The sequence below is a fragment of the Electrophorus electricus genome, unplaced genomic scaffold, assembly GCF_041902795.1.
Source record: "Electrophorus electricus isolate QZ-2024a unplaced genomic scaffold, ASM4190279v1 Scaffold90, whole genome shotgun sequence".
In the NCBI taxonomy this organism is placed as follows: Eukaryota; Metazoa; Chordata; class Actinopteri; order Gymnotiformes; family Gymnotidae; genus Electrophorus; species Electrophorus electricus.
The window spans coordinates 357683-375181 of record NW_027658807.1 but is presented as its reverse complement, the minus strand read 5'-3'; the positions used below and the strand labels follow the sequence as shown (position 1 = coordinate 375181).

The 17499-nt window shown below is 43.0% G+C and overlaps 1 protein-coding gene across 1 annotated transcript; it reads right to left on the bottom strand.

Moving 5' to 3' along the window:
- Positions 1-2891: 2891 nt before the first annotated feature.
- LOC113576313 (uncharacterized) lies at positions 2892-17401 on the bottom strand. The gene is made up of 12 exons (XM_081709749.1): positions 17138-17401; positions 15138-15199; positions 13888-14146; positions 12040-12107; positions 9690-9746; positions 9184-9285; positions 6968-6982; positions 5575-5661; positions 4968-5165; positions 4672-4744; positions 4394-4483; positions 2892-3960 (listed from the first exon to the last, which is right to left on the bottom strand). The coding sequence occupies exons 1-12, from the start codon at positions 17259-17261 to the stop codon at positions 3782-3784; spliced, it is 1314 nt and encodes a 437-aa protein (XP_081565875.1). The 5' UTR covers positions 17262-17401; the 3' UTR covers positions 2892-3781.
- Between the last annotated feature and the right edge of the window lie 98 nt (positions 17402-17499).

Sequence of the window (17499 nt, the reverse complement as noted above, 5' to 3'; positions counted from 1 at the left end):
GCACAAGAAAGAAAGGTCAGGTCTTCAAGGACACTGAGCAAAATTCAGATCCAACCTTTCATGTATGGCAAAATAATTAAATGGCTTTGTGTGTGATCTACTTGAAACAGTTATATGTAGTTATTTTCAAATCAGACTACTTACAGTAGACTGAGCTTCCAAATTAAATGGAAGGGGCCAGACCACAGTATGTATGTTAAGTTGAAGAAGTCAGACCCACAGGGGCCAGGCCACAGTATGTATGTTAAGTTGAAGGAGCCAGACCACCGTATGTATGGTCTAATGGGCTGATAATGACATTGGCCAAAAGGTGTGACTTCATTTAGAGGCCCCTGCGCAGTCCTGAGCTAACAAAAGGCATTAGAATAGACTATAGCCAGGAGAGAATACGACCTGTTAACAAAAGCTTAAAAGGAATCCACAGAAAGCATTTAACACCTTCTTCATGTTAGTTTTTCTTTCTGAGTAAGTCCCCTTTTCCTTCTCAAAGGTAGGAGAGGAACAGAACTTGATAGCTGTCTTTACTGCTATGGAACAGAAAAGGAAATAATGAATCCTATGATCACAGTCTTACACTTTTATATTGGAGTTGCCAAATTCAGTTGAATTAATACAGTTATTCTTGCAGTTATTGTACTTTAGTGCAGCCTCTTCAGTTATAGCTAATAAAGGAAATTCTGCTTAAACATTTGAAAGAAGCATGAACAAGACTTCCCTGTAAAGTTTGCCAGTGCATTCTGTTGGAATTACCTCAACAACAATTATTCAAACTATTAGCCATCGCTGATCTAATGGAAAAGCTGTCAAATTTCTTTATACCACAAAATATGTAGGCCATGAATAGCCATTCCAAAATAGCATTTAATACTGAGAAATTTTAGAAACTAGTCAAACTGATGGAGCTTTACCCTCTCAGGCCTCTGGTCGAGGCACTAACAGGATTTCCTTAGGGTCTAACCCCAAATGGAGGGCTGTTAAGCATCGTGTGAATGTTATCAAGCTGTCCCACCTTTTTTTAACTCCTCTGCGTACCATTCCTCTGACCCCTGTTTTGTCATTTCTCTTATCAGTCTCATCTTCATCACTGCCTCTAACACAGCTGCTAGTGCCGGCGACGGCCAATGGGAGGACACCTTTGTTAGGGGTCTGAGCAGGCTCCACCCTGAGCAGTGTGATTGACGGGCCTTGTCATGGGGTGAGTGGCAGGTGTTGTGTTAGCCTGTGAGGCAGACCATGGATGATATGGGGCCTGATCATGTGCCAGTCAGTTTCACTAGTGGCATACTGTATGTCTCTTGTGTGGAACATATCAGTCCAACTGTCATAATGTCATAAGTCCTTGGTACTGAGTACTGCATGTTCCTGACCAGGCATGTCAGACGTAACAAACCCTCTATAGTATGCATCGTTCTACTTTCTGCACAAATTTACCGTACATGATAATATAAAAAGGTACACCAACTAAACAATAATCCTGTACATTCTAAACAATTTTTTACATTTAAACAATCCATTTTCATGTCAGCTTGACTCTAATTATTCTGTCACTACTATGTCATTTTTATATAATTTATTATTACCAAAGAAAGTATTGTTTAACAATTACTCCTGGCACTGTCAAGACAACACATTGTGCAATGTGCCTGATACACTGACAGCCGACCGCCCAAGGCAAACACTTGCATTCAAGATTAACAAATGTACTTTTCTTGCAGCCATTTTCTCCTACCTTGGCCTCACAATTGGTACCTGGGGTGCTTGTAACGCATCTGTGACGTGACATCTACATTTCTTACCATTTGTAAAACAAAGGCTACAGGGAAGCTGAAAGCCCTGGGCTCCTGGTTACTCCCCCCTCCCAACACAATAGCAGCCCTGGACTGCAGCAGGAGAGCAGTCCTCACATGGAAATGAGCAACCAAATCAACAATGTACTGCCTAATCTCTTCAGAGAGCCGGGAATCAGTTACACAGCAGTGCGGACAGCTCCATGCTTTTCACTGGAACCAGTTTACCATTGAAACATGAGTACCCCTCTCCCCTCCTTTCCTTAACACCATTCCTCTAAGCACACACACACACACACACACACACACACTCTGACCTCCCTCGTGTGCAGCCCCAGGATCCCCTTACACAGGGGCCAGATACAAGCTAGCTCCCCCCTGCGACACCAGAAGGGGTTGGAATAAGTGGAGGAGGTGGGGTGGATACAGGCCCCTCAAAGCACAGGATTAGAACTAATGTTCCCTCCTTTGGTTCTAATCTCTTCAGAGAGGGATTCTGTATGAGGGCTGGAGGGCAGTAAGATAAGTATCTATTACAGCAACTCCTTCTTATCCTCCCAAACCCCCGCGGCCTTTAGAAGTGAACCACAAACCCACTCGCAAGTCTTCCCTTCACTCCTCTGATACCCAGGCCTCGAAAGCAAGGGCTGCCTTTTTTTTTGGTGGCTAAGCTGGATTTAAGGGCTCAGGCCTTATGGAGGGCCAACAGGGCCATATTTACTCCATCTGTGGAGCTCAAAGCCGGAGGAGCGGCTGACGGTAATCAAAGGCTGGGTGAAAAGGAGGCTACAAGAAAAGAGAGGCCAGGCTTTTCTGTTTCTTGGCAGAAGCTGGGAAGGTGGAAAACCGCCGGGCTCGTGGAGCGAAGCGGAAGATCTGATAGGGTGTAATCTTGTTAGGCTCAACCGTCAGCGGAATGAAAGGAAGGAGCACGGCAAAGCACTCGGAGCGCCTGGAGCTGCAGGCTGGGGCCCGGGGACTGGCTGCAAGCGCAAGAAGCACCTTGTGTAGACCTGCCATCCCAGGAGAGCTTACTAATGGTTGATAATCACAGCCTTGCACATGGAACAACTGTCTGACGGTACAAATGAGAAAAATACAATGAAGCATAAAATATCATTTATAGTTCTTTTTTTTTCCTCACACCAAAAACAATGATGTGCAAAACAGCATTACAATTTTCTGAACCCCTACAACGGGAGTAATCAATAGCAAAAAATAAGGAAACAAAGAAAACTCCCAGCTCAAGGCACAAATGAATATTGTTACATTTCCTCTGTTTAGTAAATTATCATTACAAAATAGGTCCATTTCTAGACAAATTCAATCTCACACCTTATTGAAAATTATTACACATAATACCTTTCATTAATTATAGACGGCAAATAATGTATAACCAAATAACAAGCAACCAATGTGGAACATGCTTCTGTAGACCAAAGGAAAAGATGAACGGTAGCAGCATGACCCTGTTAGTCCTTTGCTTTTAAGACTTTTCAATAAAACCACTATGAGAAAAAATTTAAATAATGAAACATTTTAAAAATAATGTAAAAACATCTCAAATGAGGTTTTTTTTAAACCAGAAAAAAAAAAGTTACAAGGGCAAACCAACAAAGAGGAGAAAGGCGAGCAGCTCTGGCAGCGTTTTTTGTATGTGAAAAAGGATCAGGCACGTGTAACAAATATTCAGCAACCTCACATGATCTGACGCCACAGAACACAGCTTGCATTTGTGTAAGAGACAGCAACAGAAGATTCATTAAACAAACCTGATATAACAAGCGGGTGTGAACGTGTGTTTAATCAATGCCTCTCGTACAACACAACAAAAAAGGAGCAAAAAAAAAAAAGGGTATTTTAATAAAACCTCACCATATAAACCAAAATAAGAATATAAACATAAGGTGAATCAACAAACACCCTTGAAAGTGAAGAAAATTGTTGTTAACACTGATCCATGGAAAGTTTGGGGTGCCACGGTGAGCACAGTCCTAGCGGGAGAACTTCCTGGGTCTAAAAGCGGGGATCGTGAGCTGTTGGGGGGCAGTCCGTTCTTCTGGCACTGGAGCCAGCTCCTCTGCGGATCCCCACTTCTTCCGTGAGTGAAAAAGTGAACTGAGCTTCCTGTTGCGCCTCTCGCTCACTTGGGCTGGGCTGTGGTACTCTGAAACTTCAGATTGAAAAAGACACAACTCAAAACCAGCATCCTGCACTTCCTTAAGAAATTCATCCTGTAAGTCTAGAAGCAATTCTAAAAGCTTCTCATCACTGTTTAGGTTGGCTTATCTTCAGATGTCATTTATGTAATTTTTAAAAAATTACAAATATGTTCCATCCTAGTGAAAATATTACTCCATTTCATGTGTTGCTTTTGCTAGATGAGAACTTTTCTAGTTGTTTTTTCCACTCATTTTAATTAAATTAACCTGCATTTGAGTAAAGTGAAAGTCCTAAAATAAAAAGCATTAAAGCATAAAATCTAAATGAGTTTAGGAATTGAGCACCTTGCTTTCAGTATACCTTCATATGTGTTTCATTGAATAATACAGCCGTTAACACAAGAAACATGCACAAGTGCAAACTGAAGGATTGCATCGCCTCACTCAGATCACTGGGCTCCTCCACCGTCTTCTGTATGTTCAGGTAATGGGATGCCAGGTGACCACTGTAGTCTCTCAGGTTTTCTTTGGCTCCTGACAGGAAAACCGGAATTTTTCATTTTTCAAGCATAACTGCAATAATTCCGCTCACGAAGCCAACACTTTATTGGTTTAGACGCATTATATGTTACCATCAAACATGATAAGAATTTATTTTACCTGTTCACAAATATTAAAACCGTCATCGTTATCAGGATTTCATCATGTTGGTTGATGCTTACCATAGGTGGTGATCAAAAGATCAATTATATGGCGGTGACCATGAAGCGCAGCAATGTGTAAAGGTGTGTATCCCTGTCAAACAGCAAGGAGGTAGAAAGTTTTAATGCAGTGAATAGCAATGTGACAGCTGTCCTATACGAAAAAAGCTGAATGAGGGGGGGGGAGAAAATCGCACATCTAAAAATGCACCGCTAAGATACTCGTGCCTAATTTAGTGGCCAGTGTGTGTGGGTATGAGGTGGCCGCTGTGTGTCTTGAGGTAGACAGAACTAAAAGAGGACACAAGAGCACTTACTCCCTGTGCGTCCCATGCCACAAATCCATCCGAGCATGCACACACCCGAGCCAGAGTAGGAGCCAAGGGGAGATGGGAGAAAAGCGAAAGACAGCATAACCGAGAGGACACAAATGAACTGAGGTTACAGCAACAAACCCTAACGACAGCATGGTAATTGCCTGGTAATTCAGTGCAATTGCTCTTTTCAGAGTCCTGCTATTGGAATACGTGAGGACATTGTTTAAGGGAAGCGGTTAACGTGACATGGTTTGATTTATGAATGTGCGCTCTGAAACAGCGGCCGCGTTTATTCGCGCAGCTGCACTCTGTGCTGTCCCTTTGAGAGGAGCTGTGGCAGAGCTGCTGACTCTGAACTTCCAACCTTTTGGCAGGCAGGTAGACATGTGAGCAACACGTCATCAGCTGTACAGGGCTGTTTTCCACGTGAACGCAGCAAATCAAGGGCAGTTACTTACATGCTGAAAAGAACAAACAAGCGAAACACTGGATTAGTGATTCAATTTCTAAACATATTGTAAACAACCTTGTCTGATATTTCACCAAAGTATTTTTTTTACTACGCGCTGTCAAAATGCCACTGCATGAGACTAAGAGCATGACTTACAGCCTTGGTATTCACGTCGGCTCCAGCGTCAGCCATGGCGACAGCCATGTCCTGCTTTCCGTGTTTAGCAGCCCAGTGCAGAGCAGTCTGTGTGTGTGTGTGTGAGTGAGTGAGTGAGTGAGAGTGAGTGAGAGAGAGAGAGAGAGAGAGAGAGAGAGAGAGAGAGAGAGAGCGAGAAAACATGATGTCATGTAGCACTTCTGTAGACACATTCATGGTCAAGTTGCTGCCTTATTAATATTGTGCAATTTAAATCATAGAGACACAATTTGTGTAACATGGTAAAGCACCTGAGCCACATGTACTTGCTGAAAGCATTGCTGATATGGAATAAAGTACAGTTTCATATACAGCACATGGGTTGTCCATCTTGACTCTCTGGCAATATTTTTCAATCAAGCAAAACGTAGTTAATAGACTGAGGACTCAGCTACTAATTTGTTGGCTGGATGAGATGCAAGCTTGAAGCCAGACTGGCCTTCTGTGGTTATGACTCTCCACCAGTGATGCAATCCTTGACAAGACTTCCTGGGTATCACACACTCCCCAGATCACAAGACCAAAGCTGTAATGCAGGAGTTATAAGCAGCATGCCCTACATGTTCCACTCCACACCATGCTTGACTGACCCGGCCCCTCGTGACTCCCACAGTTGCAGAGGTTGTAGCCTCCTATTGGCTGTCTGGATGGAAGGGTCCAGCTGTGCGGTGGGGGGGTGGGGGGTCTCGTGCGGAGGAGACGGTTTCCTGCCACCTAATGGCGGCCTAATTACAAAACAACAAACCAGTGAGCCCACTGCGGGGGAAGGAGGGGCCTGTCACACGGGGGAAGATTGATGATGTTGGTATGACCCTATGATGGAGGACCCACCCAGGCATCAGCCCACTGACAAGCCCATCACGAACACTGAAACACGCTGCTGTCGCTCCCTCCCCCTACCTCATGCGCGCAAGCACATTTCAAGTAACCTGATGCTTTAGTAATGGACAACATTCACGAGCAACAGAAAAGAGATGTGCTCTAGAGATGTGTGCACACTCGGCAAAAAACTAGCATTTCCAAAAACATGCACTTTAAGTTCAAGCAGCGCAAACAAACACACAAAATGCAAACAGGCACATACGCACAGGGGAGACAAAAAGCAAATTTCACAAAACATTGCACATAAAAGGCTTCTAAACAAACGAATGGTACATGATGAAATCCGACAAGACCAACAGAAAGAAAATTTAAACCGTTTCCCTTTTGAATGCATCTTAAAATGACCATTTGGAACTTACCGGTGTTGCACATATTATATATATATATATATATATATATATATATATATATTTTTTTTTTTTGTATTCTATTCTGCACGTCAGATGTGGTTATTTTTTAAATGATTTTTTACTATAGAAACACACTCCTCTTAATTTGATAATTTAGGAAATAATTCTCCATCTGACTATCTGAGGAGATACAGCATCTGGTGTAGCTGAAGCTTCTCAGTTCCACTCCACTCCACGGGCCCTGCAGCGGTGGGCGGGCCCAGTGCCCTCTTCGGGGTGTGTCCGCCAACCAGGCCCTGAGACAGATTGTGATAAATGGAGTCTGGCTCCTCTATCTACAGGCCCATTGTCTTCGCCGTCGCACCCTGGAGACGGATTGGCTGCCGCACCGCTTGAGTGACAAGCTGACAGGCCTCTCTGAGGCAGGGGGGCCGCACGGGTTTGACGGACGACGGCCAACAGGATGTGGCGTCTCCTGTCTTCATTGCTCAAGCTCCTGTCTCAAACCAGCGGGGTATCTCCTGGCCATACTAAGTAAAATACCACCTCCGTGTCCTGTTCCAGGAGACTATTACAAAAGGACACTGTGCCACACATATTCACTACATTTGAAGAGAGGCAATAGGGAAATGATATACTTACAAACTAGAGGAAGGAAGAGTGGTCCACGACCAGTGGGGAGGGGGCATGGTGTGCAGCACATGCAGAAGAGACATAGAGACAAAGGGAACTAGGGGTTAGGGTCAGCTACAGGTGGTTCTTCATTCACACACTATCCATCTTCTGCTCGTTGACTGACAGGTGTGAAGCTGTCCAGCCTGCGATGCTCAAAGGCAAAAGAATGTTTACGCCGCATCTGGGATAGCTGGCGTTTATTTTTCAGGTTGCCCCACGAGAGGCGCAGCTGGAATCCCCCGCTCCACCACCCCACCACCCCATCCAGGCACTTCAAACACTCGGAAACCAAACAAGATAATGCTCGTGTCAGGTTACGCTCCTACACCACCAGGGTACTTTCCTTACCAAGAAGCTCAAGACGATGCTTAACTGCTTAAAGTGCATCAAGGACTGAAGCCAACACCAAAGAGGAAGACTAGAGTCAGTCAGGAGGTCAAAAAATATATATAAGCGGGAGAAAATCCCTGTCCAGCACTTGGGAAGGCCGACAAGGCCTCATCCCTTGGCGCTCCCAGCCTCTGCTTACCAGCGTTGGGCCTTCCCTGCCCACCGCTCACACTCTGGCTCTGCCATGCCTGGGATGGGACATCCCGAGGCCCAGGAAAGTGGCGTCTTGGCCCGCATGACTTCAGCAGCCTTGGCACGCTGGCCTGGGTTGGCAAACGGCGGGGCGGGCATCAAAGCCACCCCGGGCTTAAACATGCCACCTTTCCAGGGACATGCTTGCAATTGTTGTCCAATTAATCCTAGCCTGCTCTATTACTTTCAGATTATCTTTAAGTGGTTGAAGTCTTTGAGGTCACGCCTAATCTCCCGTGTACTTCAATAGTCGCTGTTGTATCTTGTCCAGGCGGGGAAGGGAGCGGCTTAGTGGTTCTTGGAAGGTGGTCCGAGTAAAGATGGTGTGAGAACTCTAGGCCACGGAGAGACAACAAACACTACTCTAAAGCTCTTAAGCACACGGGGGGAGAGGGGTCAAATAAAGGGATTTGTTTGGGGGCACAGGAGCTAAAAAGCCATCTTTCATAATCCTTTTGATGGTAGGCCTTTGAAATGCAGGCTCTGGATAGAGCTTTTTTTTGCTTTCCTCTGCATCACACCTGGGGACAGGAACAGGGACTATGCAACGTCAGGGACTTCATAGGAAGCCAGAACCAGGGATCGGTAATTCATTTGCTATTTTAAGAGTCCATAAGAATTCTAATAAGAATTACTGCCTCTGTATCAATTGTACCAACACGTTAGTACACAAAACAGCCCCCTTGCATTCCAGTAAGATAGAATATAAAACTGAAAGTTCACTCACCCCCTTCAAGTAAAAAGGCATGACCACGTATCCGAGCAGAAAGGAAGAAGCGAAAAGAAACGGCATTACTTAAAATACAGACATTGAAATTATACACCACACACCTACAAAGCTGCAGAATTACAAACATGTACTTACTGAGGTAAAATCCTGGTTGGAGTAAACAGGAGAACCCCAAAAAAAAAGAAAAAAAAAAGAACAGTCTTATTTCTATCATTAGCCAACAATCTGTCATTTAACATATTTATTATCTTTGCCGGATTTTTTCATTAACAAAGTGTTCTGAGTTATATGGCAGTGCTGAGGCATTGCTGGTCTGAGGTCTGACTTTGGTCTGGACGGAACTCTGGTTACTTTTTTGTTGGCCAGCGAGGCGTCCTGCTTGAGCAGCTGGGTGAGGTGAGGCAGTCTGCCGCATGCTGCTGAATACATCCACTCCTTCTCAATAGGGTCCAGCTACAGAAGGACAAGCCCCAGCACCCGGTCAGGCTGATAAATGAGCACATGCGCTCAGAGGCATGCGTCTGTTCTGCATACGTTTTCAAACGGACGAGTCACAGGATCAACTACAGAGATTCGTCTCTTCTAACTTGCAGGGGGCTTTTGTGACGCCGCGGTATAATTTACAGTGTCATTAGCACCAGGCACACCGTGTGCTTCTTGTCTTGAGACTTATGACATCATATCACTTTGTTTGTGTGTATACTGCTTGGGTTTTATTGTGAACGATATTCTGCTCTCAGCTCAACTCCAACTCTAAATAAAAACTTTGTGGGGGTTTTTGGTTGTTTGTTTTTTTTTTTTAAGGATGGGCACGGCTGAGAAAAGGAAAAAACCCCTAGAAAAAGATAGCCACTTACTGCCACAACAGCAGAGCCAACACTGCCAGTACATTCCTCCTCTTGCTCTGATTCTGACTGGAAAAGAGAGAAAGTGAGCGAGGGAGAGAGAAGAAAGAAAGAAAGAAAGAAAGAAAGAAAGAAAGAAAGAAAGAAAGAAAGAAAGAAAGAAAGAAAGAAAGAAAGAAAGAAAGAAAAAGAGAGAGAGAGAAAGACAAAGTGAGAGAGGTGTTGATACACAGTTATACCTGATTTTACCTAATGGAATTCTTAACTCTGACGTCAGAAATAAAAGGGTATCAGTACTCGAAAATCACATGTCAAAGCATCGTGCATTCTTTCTCTGTAGCAGCTGCGTGCCTGGAGGAAAGGCTGCCACACCACTCTGCTCAGTCAAGCAGAAAACGCCCAAGTTCACTGTGAGCACAGCAAGCAAGCCACAAATAAAACGCACATCAGGGAGAGGGAAATGAAATGGACCCTCTGGTCGGAGGACGGCTATAACAGTAAAAAGACAAACACTGCCTTTCTGTTGATCAACACACGGCATTACGCAGTGATGGTAACAGACATCAAACATACGAAGCAGCCAATCGGTTGAAATGAGGAAAGAGCTTTGGCGCACAGCCCAGACATTTGGTTCTCTGCTGCAGCGGGCCAGGGCGCAGTGTCCAGGTGACCCTCACACTTTCAGCCCTCCTTACACAACTCCTTTTTTTTGGGGGGGGGGGGGGGGGTCTGTGGAGTCAGAACCCCTTCAGAAATAGACAACTGGCTTCAATGAAAGCCAAACAGCTCGAGCAGTGGATTTTCTTGTCTTCTTGAACTCGGTTTTACAAGGGGCCAATACTTAGGGACGGTCTTATTTTATATAGGCCTACCAATGTGTCAGTCACTTGGATAAGTGGCAGAGGAAAACAGCAGTTTGCTGATTTTAGCCAAGCGCTCGTTTGCTAATTGTTCTCAGGGCAGGGGAGCAGTGGTCAGCCTGACAGTGGGCAAACACACACATTCTTTCATGTGGATGCTGAGAACCGTCCAAAATGACTCCCCTTCACATTGTGAGAGGTACCACATTTAACCACTCAGGCACAGAGCCAGATACCCTTTCCACTGGAAACATGAATGGGAAAGGAAAAAGGAAAAACTTTGGAAGGTAATTGCATCGATTATAACTGTCAAGGTCTGAACACTTATGTCCTCTGATCCAGATTATTTTGTGATCAAACAAAATGCAAGTGTTGCCCTGGAGACTCAGCACAAACTCACTATAAAGGGGGTGGGGCACTTTAAAAAATAAGCACATTAAATTTATGGCAGTAAAACAGTTACGAACATTTCATATACAGGATTCTTAGAGTAATTAGTAAGGATGGGTTCAGTTTCATGAAAAGGACACTCAAGCATGAAAAGGAGGAAGTACAGCAAGTAACACTCTACATTTGTAATAAATGTGTGACAAAAAACAGACGCTCCTGACCAGAGTCATTTCAAAACCATGCATGTCGTTTTAATATAATGCTGAATGAATGAACATTTACTGGACTGTTGAAAATTAACACATCAATCTAAACTATTCTTGGCTTTTCATACTCCGTAGTTTCACCCAGATGTCCTGAATTCGTGACCATTACCTGCTATTGTTTGTCATCAGATGAACACTGTAATCAGGGTGATGCTCTAGTACCCACATATCAATCCTCAGGCTGAGTTGGTCTAGTCATTTAATAGCCATTCCTAAAAAATCTTATTATAAAATATTAAGAACAAAAATGCTAATAATATTTTTACTTAAGCCTATCTTACAGAAATACAAACTTTCATAAATGATTGTTATGTCACCCTGCCCAACTAACGCACTGTATAATGGAAATATTAAACTTATAAATTAAAACACTGTAATAGGATAATGGAAGACCAAATTGCAGTTGATTTTAGTCTTTAGGCGTGTTTTAAAAGCGATCTATACCAAAAGCCGCTGCATATTTAAACAGTCTGAGGACACAGATGAATATCGTCTCTCTAATGAGGTGGAGCATGCAGCTGTTTTACACAAGAAAAGAGAGCATCTCTAACATGGAAATACAAGCCCCGTTTGTACTGTCTCTTGGCTTCAAGCTTGTCTGCATCAAATCCAATTCATTAAATTGTCGCCATCTGGTGGTTACAAACAGCATCACCGCAAGAGAAGTCGATTACTTGACGACTTCAATCGTTGTCCAGAGGCTGCATTCAGTTTAAGTCTCTGAAGTAGGTACAGAACGGAGCAGCAGCACAACACGAATCAAAAAAGATTTTACAAAGGCTCTGTAAATCTGTAATCTAAAATGGCTTAAACTAAAAAAAAAAATAAACACAGTGCTTCGCCAACCTTTGACTCTGAGACTTTGTCCAGCTCCTCCTCTGTGTCTGCAGGCTCTGTCAACTGTCTCTCTGCTCCTAAACACGCAGAGGACCCAGAAATGACCTAGAGAACTACTTTTAACAACAACACTTTTCTGCTTAGTTATTAGACACTAAAACCCTATATGAGAAAATTCCTATTCACTGGGTATGGCCTTCTCTCCTCATCAGCTGAACTATACACAGTACAGGTAGCAACCACAGGCCTAAGAACATTCCTGCCATGGACATTTAGACAGTTAGCTTTATATAAAATTCACATGTTATTGGTCTGAGTCATGTTCCAGGTCAGTGCTCACAGCAAGAAACTGTTGTCCAAGTTTCACAACAGACAATGATCCAATTGTACTGAAGTCACAGAAAAGAAGAAGAGAACGCGAGGGGAAGAGAACGAAGGAAGGAGATAGATAGATAGATAGATAGATAGATAGATAGATAGATAGATAGATAGATAGATAGATAGATAGATAGATAGATAGATAGATAGATAGACAGACAGACAGACAGATAGATAGATAGATAGACAAACAAACAAACAAACACAACTCTTGCCTGTTTGCAGTGGTAGCTCAGTGGTTAAGGTACTTGGCTAAAAATCAGAAGAAGCCGGTTCAAACCCCACTACTACCAAGTTGCCACTTTTGGGCCCCTCAACCGTTTAAGTTGCATTAACAGCTGTAATTCGCTTTGGATAAAAGTTGCCAGCTAAATGCTGTAAATGTAAATGATGTTTAGCAGTTCAAACTCACACCTATTCAGTTAAGAATAGTACTGGCACTGTTTGTTGTGAAACTTAAGTGACACTCAGCCATGTGGCCCAAGCAATGTCTCTGTGGTTAAAGACGTCCACTGTAACTTCAACATAATTAAAAAAAATGTCTCACAGAAAATATTGAAAGCCAGCTATGTGCATAACTCTAGCTGAGATAAGGCAGTGTTTTTTTCTGATAAAGCTTGAACAACTAAACGACAAGCAGACACTAGCCTTATGATTTAAGGCTCGGCTATGTCTCTACAGGGTAGCCCCAACACTACACGAGGCTCATGGTAATGAGAAAAAGAGCTGAATCGGGCGTTTCCGAAGAAGTGCAGGGCTCCAAGTTGCACCCTCTCTCAGTGTGAGCAGAGAATGCTGGTCTAGGCGATTCTGACCATTAGCGACAATGAGGAAGTCTAACTGCTCCTCAGCTGCACTTCCATGCAAAAGATAAAATGTCTGCAAAGTGGCCGGCAGAGGCTGACTTATCACTGGGTGCTCTTCATCTCCAGATGGCACGCTTCAGTGAGCGCCTGGAACAGGATGTGCTGAACTGCTGGCACTGTCAGAGAGAGTGCACGATCGCCAGAGAGCTCAAAGCTGAAGCTTGTAACCATGCACATTTCTACAACGTTTCTAGCAGCAAACAGGTTGGACAAACTCATTGTATCGGAACGAGGAATGTATATGAGCGCTCCAGAAACAGAATGAGGCATTAGACAAGGAGGTATATCTCATGAGGTATATCTCATGCAGTGAATGATGAGGAACTTCTTGATATTCACTGAATTTTAGTGAAGACAAATACAAAAGTCAGAACTCATCTCTTGAAATAACTCACGAGTGCCCTGTTAATGTGCAATCTACCCGAGTGCTCACTTCCACATAAGCACGCGAGACCCTCCATATAGAACGTTTAACGCACACCACTGCAGTTAACTTTGTGGGTTTGCCTGGTGACACTAATCTGAATGCGGTGGCTGAGCTGTTTTGTTCTAACATCCACTTAACTGCTAGCCCTCAGCTAGCCATGGCTGAGTACATGGAGACATGGGATACTCACATCTTCTATAGGCTCTTCCACTTGGGCTTCAGAGACTGTAATAGCAGGTGCTTCACACCAGGCCACCAGCGCTGGTTTCCTACTTTGCTCGACATCCATCGAAGTCGGGCTTGGCTGTCGTGCTGGCGCCCAGCTCCGGAGCTCTGTGAGATCACACTGCCTCCCTGCCTCTGCCTCAGCCTCAGCTCCACTCTTAGACTCACGCTCCTGCATCAGCTGTTTATACTTCTTTTTGAGGACAAGGTATTTCTCTCCCTGAGGGGTAAACAGAAGGGAGCCCGAGGAGAAGGTAATGGCCTTTATCTGGAGTCCCACCTAAAAAGCATTTTGTCACAGTTTCCCTAGCAGTCACAGATATAATGAAACAATTTAAAAAATGCTTCATAGACGAAACTTCTTGGTTTTCAAATGCATCAGTCAACAGACTTTGAGTCAGATAAAGTGACAGTTTTATTAAAACCAACATAAGAGCAGGACACATGTTCCCATTAACAAAGAAAAAAAATTAATTCTATCTGGTGAATTCAGTTTGATCCGACGATGCATTTCAAATGATCCCAAATTCAACATGTAACAACTTAAACCTGCATTAGACGCATCTTTTTGTCATCTTTCTACATACACCCTTGGTAAGATATTCTCACACCAGTCTAACCTAACACTTGCTGCATTTAACTGTAATGATCTGATACAGAATTAGAGTTTTGCATTTATGATACTACTTGCCCTGTTTATTGTCATTTTACATGCTTGAAATTATTTTCCACTCTGCTTTAAATATACAGAAATTTGTCAAAGTATTTCTTTGTTGTAGTAGACAGAGAATAAGTTGAAAGAGATTAAGTTGGAATATCCCTTTAAGAGGCAAATTACTTGAAATCACAAAAAACATAAATACTAACATCTGAGAGGAACAACTTCTCACATGGCTTATTACCAAACGAGGATGGATTTTGCAAATAATGTTTTTCTTTGGGAATTATTTTTACATTTTTATGACAGTAGCAATGGGCTAGTAAACTATGAAATAGCACACAAGGCCCAGTCACATACACTATAATTAGGTCCTTAGGGAATGCAGATTAGGTTTACAATGACTAGCAGGGGAAGCAATATAATTTAATCATACTTCAGTTACTGTGAACATCTGAGCATTAATCATCTTAGGACAACACTCTTAATGGTGCTGAAGGGAATGATGTATTTTAAATGATGAAATAATGAAGAGCATAAGAGCCTCACTTACATTCTCAGATTTACACACAGCAATAGTGTCGATGATGCGTTTGAACTCCTCTCTGTATTTGGCTGCAAAGACACACAAAATTGACAGTGAGAAGCGCATTTTTCTGTAATCTCTGACTCTGAGACTCAAGGGTCATCATAACCCCCCCAAAAAAAAAATAATAAAATGAATGTCAATACAAAAGAAACATGAGAAACATTTACAAGTGGAATTCCTGAGTGCATGCAGGTGCGACAAGACATAAGAATAAAGACGGTTAAATTGCCAAAAATTAGGATGGATCTGATTTCTGCAATTTGCAGCTACTAGATTATAAATACTAACAAAACAGGTTTCAGTTTGTTAACTGCACTGACCCTTAACCGCTTGGACACTGCACTGGTGGAACTTTGCTTCATGACAAGTGAAATCTTTGAACTCTCTTGTTCCTTCTTACATTGTATTTGTTTCGATATTATGTCAATAAGATTAGTGAGTAGGCCCTAACCTCATGCCTGTCTGAGGACTGGGCAAGATCTGTCTGGAACTGTTTTACTGACCAATGGGAACTCTGAGCAGACCCCTGGTTCATTACCCCTGCATGAGTACAAGCTCATGAGTAGACCCACGTACATGACTAAACATGAGGGGTAGCAGCAGAAAGACCGTATCAGACAGGCTTTTCCATTCCCTACAACAATGTGTATTCAAAAGGGACACTCTCTACAAGTTCCCTGTACCTTGTGGGGAAAAAAAATCAGCATTAAAATACCACCAATCTACTTGATACTGCGTTTTAGTGTTTTAGAGAATGCAGCTGCAATTGTTTATACAGTATACATAGCATGCCCAGCACAGCTGAAACCTTCCCATTTTCCTGCCAGGGGAAAGAGAGGCTCAGAGGAGGACAGTTGTGCATTTTGCATCCTCAACAACAGGAAGTTGGAAGGGAAGCCAGTATTTGACCAGCCCAGACAGCTCAATTCCTGGGCTGGTGGTGAGAGGAGCATAGTTTATGTTTTTTTAGGGTTATTCATTAGCTTGCTGCCCTGATGGAATCAGGAGACTTTAATGTCACAAGATTCCCACAGAGAAAATAGCAACTGCCCAAAGTCTTCTCACAACCACTTCATAAAGCCAAGAGATTATGAAACATAAGATATCATTGCAGATTTGGGAATTTTTGGAAATAATTATATCTTGACAGCACTGTCAGACGGTGCCAGATGTACAGAAACGTCAGAACTGCACCAGAGCATCTGGAGAGAAAACAAGCCTCCAAATGGCAGCCATTATGGATAATGGTACACCATGGTACGTTTCTGAACATGAATTAAGTGTAATTATTTGTCATAACTCAATGTACACTATATAACAGAGTTCGTAATTAAATGTAACAATTTAAAACTGTTAGAATGAATCTCAAAAACAACTATAAATGAAATATTAAATGTTGGAGGACTAATCGTCAACTCGTATTTCGAATTTGACTCCAATCAAAATTCCAATCAGAGATCAGTGATAGATCTGTATTGAGATGTGTTCAGTCGACTGAGTGGCGCTGGCTGTTAGGACGACTTCAATCCTATGCCAACGAACAGAATGGTCGTTTTCCTGAGCTATGAACAGTTTACGCAACCGCACGAAAATAGAGCAGCACTGAGTGGTCCGCAGGACCGGAAACGACAAGATTCTTGATGGAACTGAAGCGGTTTACACAGACGTTAATGTAAAGCAGATGTTTACTAGACTGTTGTATCTAGTTTCGAGGGTTTACTGTGTGCCTGGAAGCTCTTGTAAATGTACAATGAATGGGACGACGGTGAACAGAACGAATGATGAGTTATAACATGGATGAATGCCGAACAGTCACACGTTTTGGCTGGAATGATTTAGCAGTGAGCGCAAGCCACGCGCACGAGGAGAGGCGGTGGCGAAACGCATCAGCGCGCGCTGCGCCCACGCCACCATCAATAAGAAAAAAGAGGAGCAAATATTCATCTACAGCGAAGGTTACTCACCACGAAGATGCAAATCGCTATGGCTTATATAAGGTTTATACGTTTTTAACAAGTCTGTATTTGTAACTTTTCCTCCTGAGCAATAAATATAATCCAGCAAACATGCCTCACTGACATCCCCCATATTTGATAGACAGCTTCATGCGGAAAGGTTGCTCGGAATTAACAAAACCTAATTTCCTCAGTGATAATGTAGCAGGTCTTTGTTTAGCTATGGAGCTAGCTAATTAAAATAGAAAGAAATACACTGGTTGTCCAAGTTCACTCCACCCAAATCCGGCCAGCGCGCCTCCTACAGTTTAACTCTTTACAGCCTGTATTGGATTTTTACTTAAAACAACAAATAAGATCAGAATACATCA